Genomic DNA, 20,618 nt, shown 5'->3' with positions numbered 1-20,618 from the left:
CACCTTCAAGGCTATTTTCCTCTCAGCTAATCATGCCTCATTGGTAAGGGTGAAAAGCTAACGTTTCTTAAGAAATGTCTAAAGCTAATATTTCCTAAATAATATTTTTATTTTGCAAAAAAGAAAAAAAAAACGCCATTTTCAACCATCATCCTGTTAACGAATATATGTTTGGTCCCCTTTGGAGAAGAAACTGGTGTCCAGAGAAATAAATGGCTGGCCTAATATCACCCAGCATCTGAATGGTGTGGTTTAGAAAGAGCCCAGCAAGTGTGTTGACCCTGTTGGTATGTGGGTGCTGTTCTAACTAGCAGGTCTGGTAAAAGCAGAGAACACAGAAGACATGCTGAGCTATGATCCCTGGCCTTTTCTTACTACAGCTGATCCTTTTCCAAGCAGCGTTCAGGACTACCGCATCCCTCGTGAGCTCAGGATCAGCATGTAAGATAAATAAAGACATCCTTTGGAGAAGATTGGCAAAGTGTAGGTCCCGGCTGGGAAGGGGAAATTTGAGAAAATACCAACGTCAGCACTGTTCTCCAGAAGCTCTGGCTTGGTTGTGGGTCAGAAAAGGTCAAAAACAGTCAGGGAAGCTGTGCTCATGACAGGAACACCCTGCCCCTGGGATTGTTGGAGACAGACTTGCATTACTGAGTGTGCCCACCTTACCTAGGGTGAAGAGGGGGGTTGTCAAACTCAATGAGAGTAGGAATAGAAAGCGCCCTGGAGCAGCCAGCCAGGCCTGGCCAGGTGAGTGTGGAGGCAGCCACGTGACTCTGAAGGCTAAATGAAGTTAGGGTGTGGGGAGGGGGAGTCGGGGAAATGGAGAGGGAGGTTCTGAACGTGGGCTACCAGGAGAAGATACAGGGAGAAAAGGCTCCACCGGCAAGCCTAGTTTGAAGGTCTTTGCAATGGCTCCAGGCTGGGCTGTGTGCTGCTGACTGTTGGTAACTATTTACTTGTACCCAAGCTGACTTTCTTGCCCTGAGTTGAGGTTTGGGAGGTTGTCTTTATAATTTATCAGCAGAGATGTTGGGAAGGTGAGCAGAGCAGAGGCCGTTTATGGCCCAAGTGTTACTTTTCCACAGCCCCTCCCCACCCACGGGTGCCTCCTTCCAGCCCTACCAGTACATCTGTCCATAGTGAAGGCGCATCAGCTAGTGTTTGTGTGGAAACAGTGGAACCAACCCAAGCTGCTCCCCTAGCTGCCCATCTCTGGACCAAGCATGTCCTCCTTCCTATGGGGTATGCAGGCTTCCGGAGCTACTCTCATCCCGACTGTTAGGTGTCACCAAACAACTGCTGGAGTTATTTCCTTTGCTGAGAAGTTGCTGAGCTGCCTGTACGGTGAGGGACAGAGTCGTAGGTACCAGGAGCCAGTTCCTTCTCAACCCACACATGCCCATCAGTTACCACAGTAAGGCAGCAAAGTCATCTCATTCTTCAGATATCTGCCATGCATCACTCCCAGTCACAGGACAGACAGACAGACACACACACGGTCATAGACCAGAGTCTGTTTGTCCATCCGTCTGTCTCTGTCTGTCGCCCTCGCCCCCTCTCCCTTTCTCACATATGCACAGGTCTCTTGGTTCAGTTTATTCTCCTGGCTTCCAGAAGAACTATAATTTCTCCTGAGGACTGGAACTTCTGCACCCGCCCCGCTTTTCGCTGAGCCCTTAGACCCCAGCTCATGCTTCCTACTTTCTTCCAACGGGGAACACGCGGTCCTGTTGGATACGTTCTGCCTCAAGGACACAAAATTAATTTAGAAATGACATTTTACATAGTGGGAGCCTTTGATACTACAGTGCAAATGGCTCTGCTTTGGAAAGTCAGCAATCAGTCATGAAATGGTACCACTGGCTGCTCCCTGGGACAGCACTCTGGCTTTCTGCCCTGTCTCCCATCCCCAAAATCTAACTCTGAAGAAATGGACCAAAAAGGTATTTGTGGCTGTTTTTAAATACTAGCTCTCAGATTTGCACATCAGCCTTTTTTTTTTTTTTTTAACTCTAACCCAGACAAGGAAAATTGGATGCCTTCTCCCCCCCACCCCCCATAGCCTCTGAACTGTACTTCATGAAACAGCTTGAAGAACTAGTTTGGATTTTGAAAGGTAGAAGACCCTGCCCATTGCTGACTACACAGTTTAATTGCATAATGAGGCAGCCAATCCTGTTTTTATCTGATTTAGACACCTTGCAAAATAAGCTTCTACAAGGCCCCTCCACCCTCTTTTCCAACCATGTCCTGGCAACTTCTGTTGGCTCTGTTTACTATAAAGGTGGTTGGTTTCAAAAAGGCTCACTCACTCGTTGTTGTTGTTGTTGTTGTTGTTGTTGTTGTTGTTCATAGTCTAAGGTGGCCCAGGCTGACTTAGAACACCCTACATAGCCAGGGATGACCTTAAACTCCTGGTCCCCTGCCCCTGACTTTTTATTGTGCTAGGACTGTAGCGCAGGACTCCATACATGCTAGGCAAGCAAGTCCATGAAGATGTTTTCATCCAGTCTATCGTGAACCGTGGCCACATTCGCTCCCTCTTATCCTCTCCTGTCCCCCACTTCCCTGTCCTGCCAGTACCCTTCTGTTCCCAAATACCCCTTAGATATTCATAGAGTGTGTGGGGATGTTTGTATGTGTAACCTATGTTCTGCATGTGAGGGAAAACATACAGCATTTGTCTTCTGAGTCTGGGCTATTTCTCTTAATTCTCCTGTTTTCAAAAGACTTGGCTTCTTCGCCCAGGAACGCATTCAGAACCCTAGCCCTGTGGTACACATCAGAAAGTGGAATTGTAAGGCTCCTGGGGTTGTACCCTGTATTTCTTCTTTTTAGAAAATATACTCTGTAGCTAGAAGGTGTTCATCCAACCTGACTTAGTTCCCACAGGCTGAGACGGGGAAGTGCATTGGACAAAGTGTAAGGAATATGGTTGGCTCCCATGAGACCAAACCACCTCCCAGGCAAGTACAGTGCAAGAGAGACTTGGGTAGGTGGGTCAGGGTGAGGGGCCTGCCAGAAGAACCCCTTAATAGTCCCCACCTTTTCACAACCATAATTGAGAGAAGACTCTCACCAGCTTGACTCAAAAGCTGCTGTTTGCTCCCTCCTGCCCCAAAGCTAACCAAACAGGCGGGTTCCCAGTTTGGAGCTGGCTGGAGGAAGCCCAGGCTGTTGTTTGCTGTGGAGTTATCTGGGCAGCAGAGCAGAGACAAGTAGAGATTAGCCAAACCTGAAGGCCCAGAAATGGCAGCCCTCCGCCTGGCCAAGAGGGATCCTGTATTGGATAGAGGAGGCAGGGGCCTGTCAGCAAAGCTTGTCTGTCCTCTGTACGAAAACAGGCTAGAGGGTGTAACTCGATTACTTTAGAGATTCATACAACCCCCCTACTGTCGATAAAAAAAAGTCCTCATTCAGCAGACAAGGCAGTAGAGGCCAATTGTGCTGGGTAACCTGCTGGGACCTGTTGGTGGATAATCAGAAAGATATCATCAGAATTTGCACTGATTTATTTCTTCATCTTTCATAGCTTTCTTACTGCTTGAGAAATGTTCTCCACTTTTTTGTTTGCATGTTTGCCCCTAAGGAACTCGGTTGGGTTTTGTTTTGTTTTGGTTGAAAGATAGATATGTTTGTTTATTTATTATAAGTACACTGTAACTGTCTTCAGACACACCAGAAGAGGGCATCAGATCTCATTACAGATGGTTGTGAACCACCATGTGGTTGCTGGGAATTGAACTCAGAACCTCTAGAAGAGCAGTCAGTGCTCTTAACCGAGAGCTATCTCTACAGCCCCTGGGGTAGGGTTTTTTTTCCCCCTTTCCCAGTTTTTTTTTTGTTTGTTTGTTTTTGTTGTTTTGTTTTTTTAATCTTCAGGGTTCCCTGGCGGAAGCTCAACACATGGTAACAACACGCATGACAGTACCGTGTGTGTGTGTGTGTGTGTGTGTGTGTGTGTGTGTGTGTGTGTGTGTCTGTCTGTCTGTCTGTCTGTCTGTCTGTGTTGCATAAACTTTCTGGTGTAGGTGTGAGAGCATGTGCTTGCAGGTGCTCATGTGGGCACATGCATGTGGAGTCCAGAGGCCCGTGCCAGCTTCCCCAGGTGGCTTTCCACCTTTTGTGTTTATTGGTTTTGACCGTTTCTCACTGAACCTGGAGCTCACTGTTTTGGCTGGACTGGGCTTAGGGGTCTACCTGCCTGAGACTCACCACAGATCAGGACATACATGCCACCACACCCAGCCTTCTGCCTGGGCCCTAGAGATTTAACCTCACATCCTTCTGCTTCTTTGGCAAGCGCTCTGCTGACTGAGTATTCTCTCCAGTCCAGAGCCATCTTTCCTGTTTCCAAATAACAAATGTGTTAGGGTTGTGTCGGGTAGATACAAACACTTAGTCAAAAAAACACACTGCATGTTACTGCATGTGAAAATTTCACAAGCACTCAAACCTTACAACTGTGTTTTCTGTCACCAAGAAGGATATGCTGTCCGCTTGTACTGACGCCCTCCAGAGGGAAGTCCCTGAATGAGTCTCAGCCCAGCTCCTTTTTTATATCCTCACCTCTAATGGAGCTCCGTATGACTTCCAGATCTTTCCAGAAGCACACACAAGTGCCTTGTGCTTACACGCAGGTCCCAGTGGGCTCTTTATGGACTGAATACCTGACCCAGGCCCCTCCTTCCATATCCTCTTTGCATCCATGGTCAGGTTCGTCCCTCCCTCACATGTGAGCTGCCTCTGTTTGGATCTTCATTGATGCTAATGAGAAACAGAGGAAGGTGAGAGAACAGTCTTTACAGCTGCCTGCAGTGAAGGTTGGAGTGAGCTCCCTTCTGTCACCTTAGAGAATGGCCTAGATGACCTGGGTTAGACCACACATGAGTTCAGTGTAAGTTAGCATTGAGCTTACTCGGAGGTTTGGGGTCTAAGGGAATGGCTGATCCACAGTGATGTCACTTGGTTCGATGAAACACTATATGATGGAAAGTATTGCTATTTTTAAAACAACCAAATAAATTAACATCTTTAAAAGAATTTCTTTACACACGTGTATACGGCCCAAGTGGAAGTCAAATGACAACGTGAAGTTATTTCTTCCCCAGATGTGGGTCCTGGAAATCAAACTCAAGTCACCAGACTCGAAAACGAACCAAACCCTTACATCCAAACCATCTTCCCCATCCCAAATTAATCTTTTTTGTGTGTGTGAAATGGAATCAGTCATGAAATCCACGTTGGATTCATTAGTTATCCTTTTTGTTTGTTTTTGCAAAGTGCTTAGAGAAAATAGGCTGCCAGACATTGTGGAGAAATGCAAAAAAAGTTAATTGTGTTCTGTAGCCCCAAATGGACAGTTTCTTTGGAGAATAAAATTAAAAATCACTCCCCTCTTCCTTTTTAATTCTAAATCTTGCTGAGTAAGACTAACCCAGGCCGTCCCTGAACTTGAGCCAATTCTCCAGTCTTAGCTTCCTGGATTCTCTTGTCTGTTTGGGACAGGTCCTCATGTAGCCCATTCGGGCACATAGCTCCTTTTGTAGCGAAGGATGACCTAGAGCCCCTAAACCACCAGAGTCCTGGGATTTCATGAGAGTACTGCTACACTCAGCTTATGTTTGGGGGGGGGTGTGTTTGGGGGGGGGGTGTGCGTGTGCCTGTCTGTCTGTCTCTGCACATGTGCGTGTTTGTTAGTGTGTATATTTGTTGGTTTAATTCTTATTTATTTGGGGTTTTGTTGTTGTTGTTGGTTTTGTTTAGTTTTGAGACAGGGTTTCTCTGTGTAGTCCTGGCTATCCAGGCGCTCTCTAGATAGACCAGGCTGGCCTCTAACTCTGAGATCCACCTGTCTCTGCCTCCCGAGTGCAGGGACTAAAGGCGTGCACCACCATGCCTGTCATGCTGTACTCGTAAAACATGATCTATTTTGACTGCTAAGTAAAATTCCTGCTGTTACTGTTTTTAGCTATTTACTGTGCACATGAGTCCATGTGTGTATGCCATGGCACAGTTGTCAGAGGACAATGCTGCAGTGGAGGTTAAGTTTCTCTTGTTTATGCCACTGTGCCCCATAGGCCAGGAATGCTGACCCAGGCCAACTGTCCTGCCTGCCCTACTGCAGCAAGGGAGTTCTGTACCCAGAGTCATCTCCTTGGTCCAGTGTCCTGTTTCTGACCTTTTCTTTCACCAAGTATCAGTTAGTAAACAAACTCAGTTCAGTTCCAAACTCTTAACGGAAACGAGGAAGGATAGTGTTTAATCTGTGACTTGTCTATCACTGGGACTCTTGGGATCAATATGACGGATGCTCCTTTACTGAGCAGTGAGCGAAGCCCCAGAGGGCAAAGCCTTCCTTTTAATAGGATGTGAGGTTGATCATGAGAGTGTCAGTCTACTGGGTGGTGTGTGGAACCAGAGTCCTGAGACCCTAGAAAGCTAGCACACAGTCCTAAAATTCTTGCTGTGTGTGGCATTAGACTTCTTGGCCAGTAAATAACATGAAAATTTTCAATAATTAACATAAATTTGAAAATTTACCACTCTAAAAGTTTCTCCTTTCCCTTCCCTTCCCGTCTGAATAGTTGAACCCTGGTACTTGATCTATGCAATTTGCATTGGTGGCCAAGCTAGTGTAGGCTTTGAAATGCAAATGTACTGGTCTCAATTAAATGTCTTTGGTGTGCCTTTACACCCAGTCCATTTGCTTTCTCTTACTGAACCAAAGGAAAACAGTACTGGGACAGGCCTACAGAAGCGGGCAACAATTATTCCTCTACTTAAACTCTAGTTTGGGACACCTCTGAGGCGTGGTTTCATTTCTCCTTACTGAATAAAGCTTTTACAAATACAGAAATCCATCATTCGTTTCCAGTTAGTTCTATTCACAGAGAAGTCTATGGGTAGAAACTGTATTTCTTGGAAGTTCATGCCTCCTAGTGGGAATCTCCCCTGACCTGGGTTTGGATGTAGACAGGACTTGTCTGTGAAGCCCTCTGCCTATGCTCTTAGGGAACTTGGGAATTTCCCATCTCTCTTTTCAGCCAGACAAAGGCTAGTGAGTTCTGCTCGCTCGCTCTCTCCCTCCCTCCCTCCCTCCCTCCCTCCCTCCCTCCCTCCTTCTCTCTCTCTCTCTCTCTCTCTCTCTCTCTCTCTCTCTCTCTCTCTCTCTCTCTCTCATCTCTAAACATTTAGCTGAAGAGTTAAAGTACTGTTGCCTCTATTTGTTATGTTAAAAGGACAGAGCTCCTGTGTTCTAAGCTCGGCTGGGATGGAGAGTCTTGGGGTTGCAGTGGGTTCCGTCTACTGTTGGAGACTGCCAACAAACTCACCCAGGGCTCACTCTTTTGCTTTACCTGGGCCTATCTCTTCTCTTTCATCAACAAGATGGTTTCAGGGGATCGCTTCTGAATTCTGTGTTTCCCTGCCCAGAGCTGAGAACTGTCTGACTGAAAACTCAGTTTGATTTACTGTAGAATGATTTGTTTGGTGGTATGTTCGGGGCTAAGCTTAGCTCTATGGCTGCAGGGGGTATAAGGTATAATAATAAACTAATAATAAATTGGCATTTTTCAGTGACCTAGCGCCTCTGCCGCTACTTTTACAGAATGCCCAAGCGAAAAGCTGATCAGAAATTGATCTTTTCAACTTGGTCATTTCATGGGTAATTAGACCATAGATGCACGGTAATTACTGGCGTATTAATTTGAATGGTTGCTTTGGCCTTTCCCACGTGGCCTGAAAGAAGAGGGTGTCACGGCTTGCTGCGTGTCTGTTTAAAGTAAAATATTTCTCAGTGGGAAGGGATAATTAGAAAACCCCAAACAGATCCCAAGTTCACTTCCCAGGGAATAAGTGTAGATGCCTGACCTAGAAGTTTCTGGGGGCATTGCCTGCCCGTCTTTGTAAGGCCACCGAGGAAAGACTGGATCTTCCTGCTTGTACCTCCCAGCATGGAGGCCAGGCTGCCAGGAGAGGTCAATGTGGATACTGTGGTCACATTCTAGAAAGAGAGCTGTAATTAGACTTCTAATTATGGCCAGTTATGCCTACAGAGTTAAACAGAAGGGCACGTCCTGCTTGGAAGTATAAGTTAATTGCCTACAGGGGTCAGAAGGTTGCTAGCATCTATCCCCTCTCCCAGCCCTAACCAGGTAGGTATGACCCTGGGTCTGCTGGGCTCAGCCTGTGTTGGAGTATCAGCTTTGACCATTGGTTAGCACTTATTACAGGAGAGAGTTACATTTGACTCCTGTCCCAAGAAAAAATAAAATTTGAGCGAGTCATGACCCAGCCTGCCTTCCCTGTCTCCCTGGTCGCCTTCGTACAACGTGGGAACACTTGGACTTTCATGTCATGGGCCTTAGCTTTGTTGAGAAAGAGCATTAATCATCTCTGGACAGTGCTTTATTTTGATTTTTGAGGAGTTGGTTTGATACCATTATTGTTTTTGTGCATGTGTATGTGTGTGTGCGCGCGTGAGTGCAAGAGAGATGGGGGAGGGAGAGAGAGAAAGAGAGAGTCAGAAAGTCAGAGAGAAAACACTTGTATGCTCTATCTATATCTGTTTCTTTCTGAACTTTTATTTTTTTATTTATTTATTTATTTATTTATTTATTTATTTATTTATTTATTATGTATATGAGTGATCTATCTGCCTGTATATCTACATACCAGAAAAGAGCACCAAATCCTATATTAATAGATGGCTGTGAGCCACCATGTGGTTGCTGGGAATTGAACTCAGGACCTCTGGAAGAGCAGCCAGTGCTCTTCACTGCTAAGCCCCCTTTTCTTATCTTTACAATGAGATGATCCAACCAGGATTCAAACAAGCACTTTTTCATAATAAATTCGGCTTCCATCCTGCCATAGCCTCAGGAGCAGGTGTGCCTTGAAACACTGAGTTTCAGGTTTGGAGCCTTTTTCCCTCTTGACTCCCACATCGGCCAGTGTCCTGCTGAGATGGATTCCTTCCTCCTGGAAAACAGGCTTGGTGCATATGCCCTGCCTGAGGAATTTCTACATCACAGCAGCATGGGGCCTGCTACTCAGTGAAGGCCAGGTCACTGCTATAGCAGTTATAACTGGGGCCAGTGAAGGCCAGGAACTCTGAACTCTTCACAAAGGGAGAAGGTAGTTTCTAGGGTGGGAACAAGGCAGTAGCTGGTCTTCCAGTAAATGGAGGGGTAGTTGATTGGGAGGGGGGCACTGGGCAGCACAGAAAGGGGAAGCAGGCTGCGGGCAGGGCTCCACTGGCAGTCAGTGCCCTGCTGATGGCACTCCCAACTGCCCCACCTGGGTTTCTGTTCTCATCTCAGGGCCTTCATGCTGTCTTCAGCTTACACAGTTGACATGTGCTTCCTCCCAGATACTGAGGTGGAGGGTTCAGAGTTCTTGTAGGAGAGTCCCTGTTTCTGTTCCTGCCCCACAGAAAGCCAGCATGTGCCATAGGTTCTTGCTATATCCCTAGTTTAAAGACAAAACAAACAAGACAGTTTAAAACACACACACACACACACACACACACACACACACACACACACACACACACACACACACACACACCAGCAACCAAGAGGTTTCAAAATAGAGACTCTGAGCCCAAAGGGTACCTCATAGACTTAACTCCTTCCCGTGTCCCACAGGACAAAATCCTAACCTGTACCAGGTTTTGTACCTCTGGCCTCCCCTTCAAGTCTGGACGTTTAGATTGTTTTATACAATCCTTTTCAGCTCGTTTGTCTCCCAGGCAGCAGGTAGAAAGACATCTGTCACCTAGTCAAAGGCATTACAGAGGCAGACATTCTTGAGATGTAGAACAGCTTGTGAAAGGTATTTGTTGATCATGGGGATGGAAACTGCAGGCACTGCGCTCGCTTGCTTTGGACACCCTACTTCAACAAAGTAGACAGAGCTCAGGTGACATCAGCAGTAAGGTCCTTGCTGCCAAGAGAAAATGGAAGCATGGAGCATCTCAGAGGAGCATCACAGTGAGGTTTTTGTTTTCTCCAGAAACGGCACTAGGGACCCTAGGACCCTCCAGCCCAGACACCTCCGTGCCACCCTAGACATGGGCGATGTAGACCTAGACAGACCATGGTCCTGGCATCTGATTCTCAGGCCAGGATGCACTGTGAGCAAAGGTCTGACCTCCCATGACCTTTTCCCGGCACCCTTTTCAACAGGAAACATAATTGGGGTGATAAGTGAGTCTGGTTGTCACAGATGAGAAAGCTTGGGACTGGGGAGTTGCTTGGTTAAACTTTTTTTCTTTCAGTTTTCAGAGTTAACAGTGATGCTGGCCCTGGAATTCAGCCAGTTCTTTTCTTTAGCTTTTCCTGGCCAGGTTTTAATCTGAGAAGGATTAAAGGGGGTATAGAAATGAGAACCTCCTAACATCTAAACTACAGGTGTGGATCACGCCCCCTCCCCTGGCCTGCCTTGCTATTAATTCTTTCTGCTTCCCCAAACTGGCTGTTAGCTTCGGTGGGCTGAACTTGTCTTCAGACAAGTGTGTGTGGAGAGTCGGCTTCGGGGGCTAGTCGGTCTCTCTGGGTCTCAGATAACCCACGTCTGAGAGGACACTGGCACGGCAAAGCTTAAGGTGCTCTCGGTGCCTCCAAGTATCCCCTTCTTGGAGGCCTTTTCATTTTCTTAATTTATTTAATTTCATGTGTGTGTACATGTATTGAAGCCAGAGGACAACTTGGAGGAGTTGGTCTCTCCCTCCAGCTTGCTGAGGCAGGTTCTTCATTGTCTCTGCCTCCTATCCATCCCCCCTGAGGAGTACTGGGATTACAGGTGCAGGCCACGTCCCTCTTTTCCTGGGTTGCAGGATTTGAACTTGGGTCATGGGGCTTACTCAGCTGACATCTTTATCCTCTAAGCAGTCACTCCTCCACTTCCCCTGCCTTCAGAATACTTTATTCTCAGTCAAGATGTCACCATGATGCAGCAGCAGCTGGGCTGGAGCTTCCCGTGTCGCGCACACTGGCCTCAAACTCATGGCAGTCCCCCCTGCATCTGTTCCCAAGTGCCAGGAGAGTAATATGCCAGTGTGCCACACCACTATCTGAGAGGTCTAAAGTGAGGCTAGAGACCTGTGTCATTAGATGCATTCCTGGTGTGCTCTGTGCCCATCCTATCATGAAAGCAGTGATTGAAGTTACATCCTGGCATCAGCCTCTGTTGGGAGGCTTTGTGATCCCGCCTTCCCCACCCCTCACCCCATAGCTCTGATGAGAGTCCTTCCTCCCGTTCTTCCCCAGTGCTTTTGTCTTAACAACACTCAGGCGGAGGGGAAGTAGAAGTCATGATGGCAAATGGCGTCACCAGAGCTGGCCACACTACCGGCTCCCTTCTGCTGCTGTGTTAGATGTCTCGATCGGTTGCAGTGAAGGCCTGAGGGCTTTGGTGATTTCAAAGTCACAAATACAGATATCCTGTATCTCGCTCAGACATTTTGCACAGGGAGGGCAGGGAAGGCAGGGAGAAGCAACAAGGTGAATTTCCCTGTCTCCTTTTGATGTGTTCTGCTTGGGACAATGGTTCAGAGGTTCCCTTTCTCAGCCGTAGCACATGTGCACTTTACCTCAGCCAGTTTCTCTCCCTTACTTCACCATATGGACTAGATAATGCTTCATCCTGCACTGTGTGGAGTGTTAAGTACCACCCCACTCAGTCATGGCGATCAAAACTGTTTCCAGACATTGCCATATGTCCTTGGGCAAAGGAGAAGGAAACCACCCCCAGTGGGAAATGGGGCTGAGTTAGAAGGACTTTCTTTGCTTAAGTGAGATTGAGCACACCCCGTCTGTCTCCAGGAGGTGGGCTGCTGCATCCCGGAGTGTTTTATGACTTGTTTCTTCGTTTTCTAGTGTTTCTTGATCCTAAGAGATGATCGAGTCTTTCCTCTCTGATTTTTGGGAATTAACTACTTCTTGGTATGCCGTTTTCACACACAATTATAGAAAATGGATAAAGCTATCTCAGAGCAAAATCATGGGAAGGGAAGACTTTCAAGGGAGTGCTTCCTATTAGGTCTCAAACAGATGGCTATCTGAGATGCCTATTAATTACCCTATCAGAATTGACACTAGCCACCAGATTGTCTCAGCATCCCCTAGCCCCTGTCTGTTAAAGGGCCCTCCTGAATGGCGTGCCCCACCCCCTACCCTGAGCTCTCCAACCCAGGGCTAGGCTACTCTTCCCTCTGCTTTTCTTCCTTATATAACCTAGCCATTTGGGCCACACTGGCCCTTTTGCCTCTTTGGCCTCTGGGACTCTTGGCAGCCACTCCAAGCTCCTGTCCTCTCTACTCCTCACGTGGCCCTGCTCCGTTTGCTGGTCACACCCACTGTGGACTCCCAGATGCCTCTTCCTGTTTTCTCCCTTATGTCTACAACAAACGTTCTCCTCAACCCATGTCTAAAGGGGTCATGTCCACCTTTTATTTCTTTTTTCCACCTGCTTGCCTTTGCTCTGGGTTCTCTGTGGTCACATTCACAGCCTCTGCGTGGAGTCTTATCCTTCCTCCGCATGTGCAATTCAGTGGCAACTGGTTTGACAAACTGGAGTCCTGAGTGGAATCCACCGTCCATCCCGAGCCCCACAGGAAGGCACCATCTTAGTTCTATTCACCCGAGCAGTGGCTAAGATAAAGCCATCCATTCATTTGTCCTGTGTGTGCTTCTCTTCACACTGATAGGTCCCAAGTACCATCTTAAACGTAGGTCAGGAAGAGCCTGACTGGCCCAGTTGCTTTGTAGATGGACATGAGATGCACCATTACATCTAGTGTGTGACATTTTCCCCACATATATTGTCTTTTGATCAATCATGTGACATCATATCACTTGATCATACACATCATTTGAAGCGTAAAGAGGAGTGGGAGAGGGGAACAGGTTCACTTTGAGGAAGATCAAATGACTTCAGGAAATGATCACAATTCTCAGAGTTTCTATCTGAAAAAAAAAAATGTTTGTTTGGCTGTTGGTAGGTCTGCCATCTCTGAGTTTTGGGGTTCTTTTGGGGGGTTTTGTTGTTGTTGTTTGTTTGTTTGTTTTGGTTTTTTGTTTTTGAGAGTGAAGACCAAGCCTTCTGTCAACCTTAACACATGAAGTTGCTTAAACACATGGCCTTTCCAGACACTTCTGATACCCCACAGAAGTCACACCAAGAACCCACCAACCGCCTCCTCCAACAGGCCACAGCTTTGCTGGGAGTAATGTATTTTCTCCTGCCTTTTGTAAGGCTGTTCTACCTCCAGATACTTTGGAGCGGATGTCCCAGCTGGAAGGTGTTGCTTGGAGTTCATACTTCTGTCAGGTGACATTATGGAAAGCTAGAAAGCCGTGACAAGTGGCATAGACTCTGCTCCTCTCATGGCTACAGTCACCCACACCATTTTAAAATGAGTGAGGTCAGGCCCAGCAACATGGGAGTTCCATGTTAACTAACAGCAGACCCAGGACTTGAACCTAGCAAACCCCCTGCCTGGTCTGTCTAGTGCTTTTCCCATCCTGCCCACAGAAGAAAGCCTCCAAGTAGCTGAGCCCATCAATGACAGAAACTTAGAAGCCTGTTTTCCTCACTTGCATGGCTCGGCTTGTGTGTACCTTCAAGAGAAGGGGGTTGGAAAACAAGCGGTGCCACTGTTTCTCAGTCCTGTACGGCACAGAAGCTGTACCGTCAAGGATGCAAGTTGAAATGAACCAGTGGGAGCGTTCAGAGAAGTTAATGCTGTTGTGAAAGCAGAATCTTTAAATACAGGATTAGAGATTGGCTCCACACGGATGATGGTCATAACTCCGCCAAGCAGCCATGGTAACGTGCTGGGTACCAACCTGTAGTAAAGAACTTGGCTTTCTGTACCAGGATGCAGAGCTAGGGACGATCAGGGAGGATCCCTTATCCCAGAGTAAACGGTCCTGCTGTTTTATTTCTTCTCCTGAACCTCTGCCTCATGTGGTTTCCCAGATGATAACAGGAATGTTAACTCCTTTCACTGAAGTCTTCGTGAGGTTGGGACAGAACACTGCCATCTTTTCTTAGACTGATAACCCTCACTGGACCATGGTGGGAAGCCCTTCACCTCACCTTTGACAACCAAGGAAACCTCCACAGCCTCCCCATTTCACCCCTTCCTTGGCTCTCTTGCTGTGAAACCGGTGTTCCTCTGGAACAGAAGTATCCCTAGATCCCAAAGCAGCTCCCCAGTCCTCTAAAGTGTTTCCTGCTCACCCTAAATGGGCACTTCCATCAAAAAGTGTCTCAGCTTCAGTGGTTGATGTTATTGAATGCAAACAAGGGGGTAGGTCTATGAATGTGCATTCAGTAAGACAGCCTTTCACCCAAAGGGAACAGTGAGATGATCCCTAGAGAAGCTGAGGTAGAGAGAGGAGGGGCCACACTGAATGGGATGGTGGAGAGATGCTGTGCAGAGGCCCAGGATCTGTAGGGCGGGGCTTCGGCTCCAAGCTGATTCCATTACCATCTTAGATGCTTCATCTCTCCTTCCTGTAAAGAGATTGTCAGTACCTTGAGGGGGTCTTCTCCACCCCCCTGCCCCAAGACATGCCACTGCAGATACTTTTAATAATGCCAGCAAAAGGTTGCCAAGATACATTACTAAGTGAAAAGAAATTGGGCTACAGCCAACTATTTTGCAGATACGGTGGTCTCCCCTTTACAGCGGGAGATTTATTCCATGACCCTCAATAACTATCTGAAGCTACACATACTATCGACTCGTACAGACACATACACATGTTAGATCATGAGAAGTCTGCTTGTTACATTCCTCCAGAATTCCTAGAGAGAGAGAGGAGTTGGGGCCTGGGTTCTCATCAGCATCTTCATCCATGAGAGTATCAGAGGTGGTAAGTCTGCTCAAATGAAAGTAGGGGAGGGAAGTCAGCATCCTGTATTTTACAGTTTAGGCATGTCTGTTGGACTGGGTGTGGTGTGTGGAGCTTCATGGGGAAATGCTGGGTAGACCTCAGGTTTAGGCGCTCCTAGACTACTGAAGAGCTACCTGGTGCCACTTTTTGCTTCTCGGGCTCCATTAATCTCCTAATCTCATGTCTGAGTTCCCCGACCTGACCCCGGGGACCCTCACCTCGGGAGAGACAGGGACCATGTAGCCACGGCAACCCAGGCTACCTGTTGCACTTGAAACTCAAAAGAGGGCAGTGAAGTCTTGTATGGTGAGAAGAAAAATCACATATTTGAGCGTCTCCCTGAAATCAAAGAGGGGCCACCTCAGGGTTTGTCCCTTATCACCCTTGGGGACCAAGAACTTCACTGCTGGGCAGTAGGGACCTGTGAACAGAGTAGAACTTGAAGCTTTTCTGTGAATCACTGAACATGTATCAGTGGGGAGCAATTAACTGAGCAGCATCGCTCTAGGAGTTGCCAAAGAAGCTAATTTACCTGTTTCTTATCAATGCGCTTATTAAAACAAACTTTTGCTCCATTTTGGCGGGTAGGTAACAGGCCTCCTGCAGGCAAAATAGAAAAGGGCAGAGGGAAGTTTCTTTACCTTTTTTTTTTTCCCTTGAGGCATTGTCTTCTGAAACCAGCATCATCCGTATTACGGCTTGTGGGGTTTTATCATGCATCGCATTACTCCCTTGGAATTAAACTGCACATATAAAGTATGAAAAATGTACTTTTTTTAAAAACAGTAAAAAAGTAATTTTCTCGCATAATACCCAAAATAAAGTGCCATGGAGCCATTAGTAGTAAATTGAATTTTTTGGTATGTAATTTGTACAAAAACTGACAAGTACGAGGCCCCTCTTCCCAGTCATTAGTTACTGGGTTTAGCGGACACGGAGGCAGTAATCTGCAAGGGCAGGCATTTTGATGTCGGCTTCAATTGCACACTTCATTTATTTGGACAGGGGACAGGCGGCAGCTTCTGTCACAAGGCCTCACTGCACTATTAGCGAATTTCGCCCCAGGGCAGCTGGGACGCTGGGCTGGGGCAGATGTTCTTTTCAGCCTATTCAGTGACCATTCTTGGTGGTTGTTTACCGTTGCCATGGTGACCTTCATTTCCATAGCAGCAGAGCTGCTGTTTCTCAGAGGGAAATGAATTTAGTTATAAAGGGATAATATTTTTCTCTGTCTCTATATAACCTGCCATCTGTCAACCGGTGGATTGGTAAGGATTCAGAAACCTATTAAGAATTATAGCAATAAAGTGACGTGCGTTCGGGAGGGAGCAGATTAAAAGCAATAATAAATGAGGACGTGAACACTGTGCCTTCAACAGCAGAACTTCCTCAATTCCTTTCTTCATACTTTATGTGCTTTTTTTAAAGTGCCTTCATCACCTCCAACACAGCTGTGTGCACACATACCCTCAGAAAAAGCAATTTCCATTCTGCTGACGAATGGAAATGACCAAATGTCTTGTTTGTATCTGTCTGGATGCAGGTGTATTCAGAGCTTTCCCTTCACGGTGATACTGTGAGTTCCTCCCCCAGCATTAGAGATTCCCAGGCTGACCTTCCTATTGTTACCGGCTCACCTACTTCTTCTCCACCCCAGGGTAAAAACCGAGGGTACCAACCGCTTATTGGATACCCACAGTACAGATCCCAACATTAAAAAAATAAGAAGAGGACAGGGATCATAGATCTTAAAAAAGAAGATACTAACTAGCATGTGCCTTGAATCTCATTCTAGAATAACTTTTCTCTCTCTCTCTCAAGTCCAAATGGTATGAGAGTCACCTGAGGTCCCTCATCTAGATGTTTTCTTTTTCTCTGTCACGCTCCTAAGCTATAACTTGCAGGGGGAAGAAAAGCACGCACACACCAGCCCCGTTGTAAATAATGTTATTTATTGGTTGATTTTTCCAGATCCTGACATTGATGCTGCCAGTGCCATGATGCTTTTGAATTCTCCCCCTGAGATACAAGCAGGTTGTGAGTAGATACTTCTAAAGCATACAGCACCACACTTTGTGAACCTAACCTTCTCGTTTACGTCCCAAGCCACAGGCAGCACTAATGCCAACATAACTCTACACTCAGAGCATCCCTTTCAAGACTGAGTGTGTGGTTAACTTAACATGCACAGACATGCACACATACAGCCGTGCATACGTGTGAGCCGGTGCAGAGGTATGCTTCAAGGAGATGAGACATGGACCCGATAGCAACTCATGCTGGAGTTGTTTCTCCTGAGAGTCCTTCCCATGACTCTGTAGGAGAAGTTTCCTGAGCCAGCTTATCCATGGTAGAGCTAAGCAGTGCCCAGTTGTAAGCATTTTTTTTTCTGTCTAGGTCTTCAGTAATATTAGGGTGCATTCTGGAACATTTGGCCCACCCATGAGTAGCTTGGCCTTAAAATGGAACCACTGTTCTACATTACATCACCTCTGCCCTGCCTACTAGGTGCCACAGAGAAGGGCAAGGCTGGGGTAGCTTAGTAGGGCTCACTGAGCAAGTCAGTTAAGACAGGTCTTTGCCTTGCTTGGGACTGACTCTCACCCACGGCCTGGTGTCTTCCCTTTCCTTTCCTCATCTTTATAGCTGACCTGGTGTCTCCCCCTCCTCACAGCTTGAGGCCAGCGTGTCTGTCCATGCCCCACATCTGGCCAGAACCACACTAAGCCGAGAGGTGGCACACTAGGATCTGCTTGTCTTCTGCTGGTGCTGCTCTGTCACACGTGCAGAAAGTGACTCGACGTGGCAGGTTCTCCTGTGACAGTACCAGGGGCTGCTCCCTACCTGTCCTGTGCCTGTGATTAGGTTTCCAGCTGTCTTGGAGCTCTGGCTTTCTGTAGATATCATTGCCTTTTAAGCAGTCAGAATTCCCCCACTGTGGAGACAGTAGCATTTCCCACAGAAAAACACCCATCCCAAGATCCACACCTACCCCTGTTCTGTCCAAAGCCTTCCCAAAAACCTGGGGTGTGGTGGGGGGGGGGGTCTTTTTTTTTTTTTTTTTTTTTTGTACCTATTTTAAAGGATTCAAGAGATACTGCCAAGCAAGCATTCTCAGACAGCCTGGTCATCTGCTTGGGGCCACCCTGACCTACCCTGATTGCTCGCTCCCCATTGTCAGCCTACATTTCCTGGCCTTTGGAATGTGAGGCTGCTCACACCTCCAGCCAGCCTACTCCACTGCTAAGCAGATAGCAGTTTACCTAGCTATCCTGGAATGTGGTGGCTCTTAAGTGTCAGAGACATCTGTACTTAAAATCCGTTCTTAGATAACATTTCAGGAAGGGTTACAGACTCCAACTGTAGTCGAGTCACAGGCTGGAATGGTTCCTGTGGTCAGGTGGTATCAGCCATCTTAGTGGAAGCACATGGATCTTATCAGAGCCGTGTAAAATTCCAGCTCCTTTCTCTGCTCGCCCCGACTGTGTGCTGGGTGTATTACTTTATGGCATATACTTCTGATGGGCTGGTCCCTAGTGTATATACTTCTGATGGGCTGGTCCCTAGTGTATATACTTCTGATGGGCTGGTCCCTAGTGTATATACTTCCGATGGACTGGTCCTTAGGCCGAGAAGGGAATGGGGAGTGTAGGAAAGTCAGGGGATGTGGATTGAGCGCTCACAGATCTTCATGTCTCTCCTGAAAGTCTCTTACTCCTGACCTCTTGATCACAGGTTGGGTGTTTTCTTTGCCGAATGAGGCTCCTCTCCATCCTTGTAACTCTCCACCTCCTCCTCTTTCTGCAACATCCACCGTCCTATTTATGTCAGTTGCCGCACTGGGTTTTTTAAGTGCTCATGTGTTAAAGGTACGGATTCTCTTTTCATTCTTTTAAAGGTGCGGTTTCATGTGATCCAGGCTGGCCCCCAAACTTGCTGCGTAGTCAGGGATGACCTTGAACTCCTTATCCTCCTGCCCCTGTTCCTCTGGCGTGCACCACTATACCATATGTGCCTATGTGCGCTGGGGGAATGAAACCGGGACATGGGACTGAGCTACCTTCCCCAGCTCCGTGGGCTTGTTTTAGTGGGCTTTTAAAAAGAAAAAAGAAAAGCTTTGAACATTCTATGAGAAGTGTAGCCACAGCCTTCATGGGGGCCGAAAGCCAAGAAGGCTCTCCAGGGTCCTGGCAGGCACCAGGAGGATGCCTGTGAAGGTCATCAAAGGACACACTCACGGGCAGGAACAGCAAAGTAGGCGAGAGAAGAAGAAGATTGTGGAGGCACTGGCTTCATATTTGCCTTCCCATCTGAGGCTGGAGGTCAAGTGTAAGCACAGCCAATAGCAGATGCAGAGCCCCGAACGATTATTAAAACAATGCCATTGTCAGGGAGCATGTCCAATCCACCATCTCCTGGTGGACACAACCAGAGGGAAATATGTCCACAGCTCTTTCTGGCCCATTCCAACTGGAGCTTTATTTTCCTTTACACTGGGGGAAGGGGATTGCAAGACAGGGTTTCCCTACGTAGCCCTGGATGTCCTGGAACTTGCCCTGTAGACCAGGCTGGCCTCAAACTCAGAAGTCAGCCTGCCTCTGCCTCCCTCCCGAGTGCTGGGGTTGAAGATGCAGGCCACTACAGCCTGACAACAGTGCTGGTCTCTTGCCTTGATCCCTCAAGGGAGAAGCCATACAGAGCCGGAATGATGAAGCTGCTGTACCCTACCCTGCTAGTGTTACCCCAGGCCTAGGTATGAATCCTCAGTGAATGTGTAAAGGCAACAGCCAGCCTCCGGGATGGAGAGTGGGCAGCGTGTATAGTGGTGTTTGAGGTTGTGTGTCCCTCCCTGTGTGGTTCACCTCCCACAGTCACCTCGGCAGCAGCCAGGCTCCTGAGAGCCCCATGCTTCCTGCTGCTCTCTCCCTGGGGCTGGGTGCTGTGGCCAGGCTCTGTTTATAGAGCCGCCTCGTGCCTTGCTATTTATAGCTTCCTGCTTCACCCCTGGGCTGCCCCTCTGAGTGGCAAGCCACCCACCTCATCTCCTGGCACTGTTCGGTCCTGGAGATTACAGGCTGGCTTGGTTGCTAGAAAGCTCCCCTCACCCCCACCCCCACGCCCCTTTGTCATTGTGCTTTGTAGCCACTGCACTTCAGGCCACCGATTGGCAGCCCCTTAGATCTCTTCCTCTCCTCTTCCTTGTTTGGCATCTGCAAAACTACCCCCCGGGGCCTCTAGCCTGAGACTCTGCTGAGAACCCAGGGGTCCTGTGCCCCCTGCAGTGGTTGGGCTGCAGTCCCGAGGGACTTATTTCAGTTGTCTGCCGCAGTTTGCAGTGAGGTAGAGCTAATAAAAGCCTCGGCTCCTAACAGCCTGTGCCTCTGGTGTCACTCAGTGTATGGCATCTGAAGGGCCATCATGCTCAAAATGCCACTTGCAGAGCAGTGAGCAGAGAGCATGGTGGTTGTCTGCTCACCTTACCTTCTGGAATCTAGATCTATCCGCCCACTCTTTCCCTAAAGAGGGGCAGCGTACACTAATCTCAGCTGCTGGTATCTCCTAAATCACCTGCCTAGGAGCTCCCTTGACAGTCTTTATGAGTCATCTTTAACCCCTGTGGAGAAACTAGGTCACCATTAGCCTTCTCCAAAGGCTTATATAATCCTTGGTTGGAATTTTCCCAGAGATGGAACTCTAGATAACAAA

General features: G+C 47.6%; 1 protein-coding gene across 2 annotated transcripts in view; it reads left to right on the top strand.

The window, feature by feature from the left end:
• Nucleotides 1–20,618, top strand: part of FOXN3 (forkhead box N3) — a 355,335-nt gene that overhangs the window by 314,728 nt on the left and 19,989 nt on the right. The window contains exon 6 of one of the 2 annotated variants that reach the window (XM_080917519.1): nucleotides 16,884–16,949. The exons of the other annotated variant lie outside the window; for it this stretch is intronic. Within the exon in view, the coding sequence (XP_080773645.1) occupies nucleotides 16,884–16,949 (66 nt within the window). The remainder of the gene's footprint in view (nucleotides 1–16,883; nucleotides 16,950–20,618) is intronic. 2 annotated transcript variants of the gene reach the window in all.

The sequence above is a fragment of the Micromys minutus genome, assembly GCF_963924665.1.
Source record: "Micromys minutus genome assembly, chromosome: 1".
Taxonomy (NCBI): domain Eukaryota; kingdom Metazoa; phylum Chordata; class Mammalia; order Rodentia; family Muridae; genus Micromys; species Micromys minutus.
This window is presented reverse-complemented; position numbering and strand designations above follow the sequence as displayed.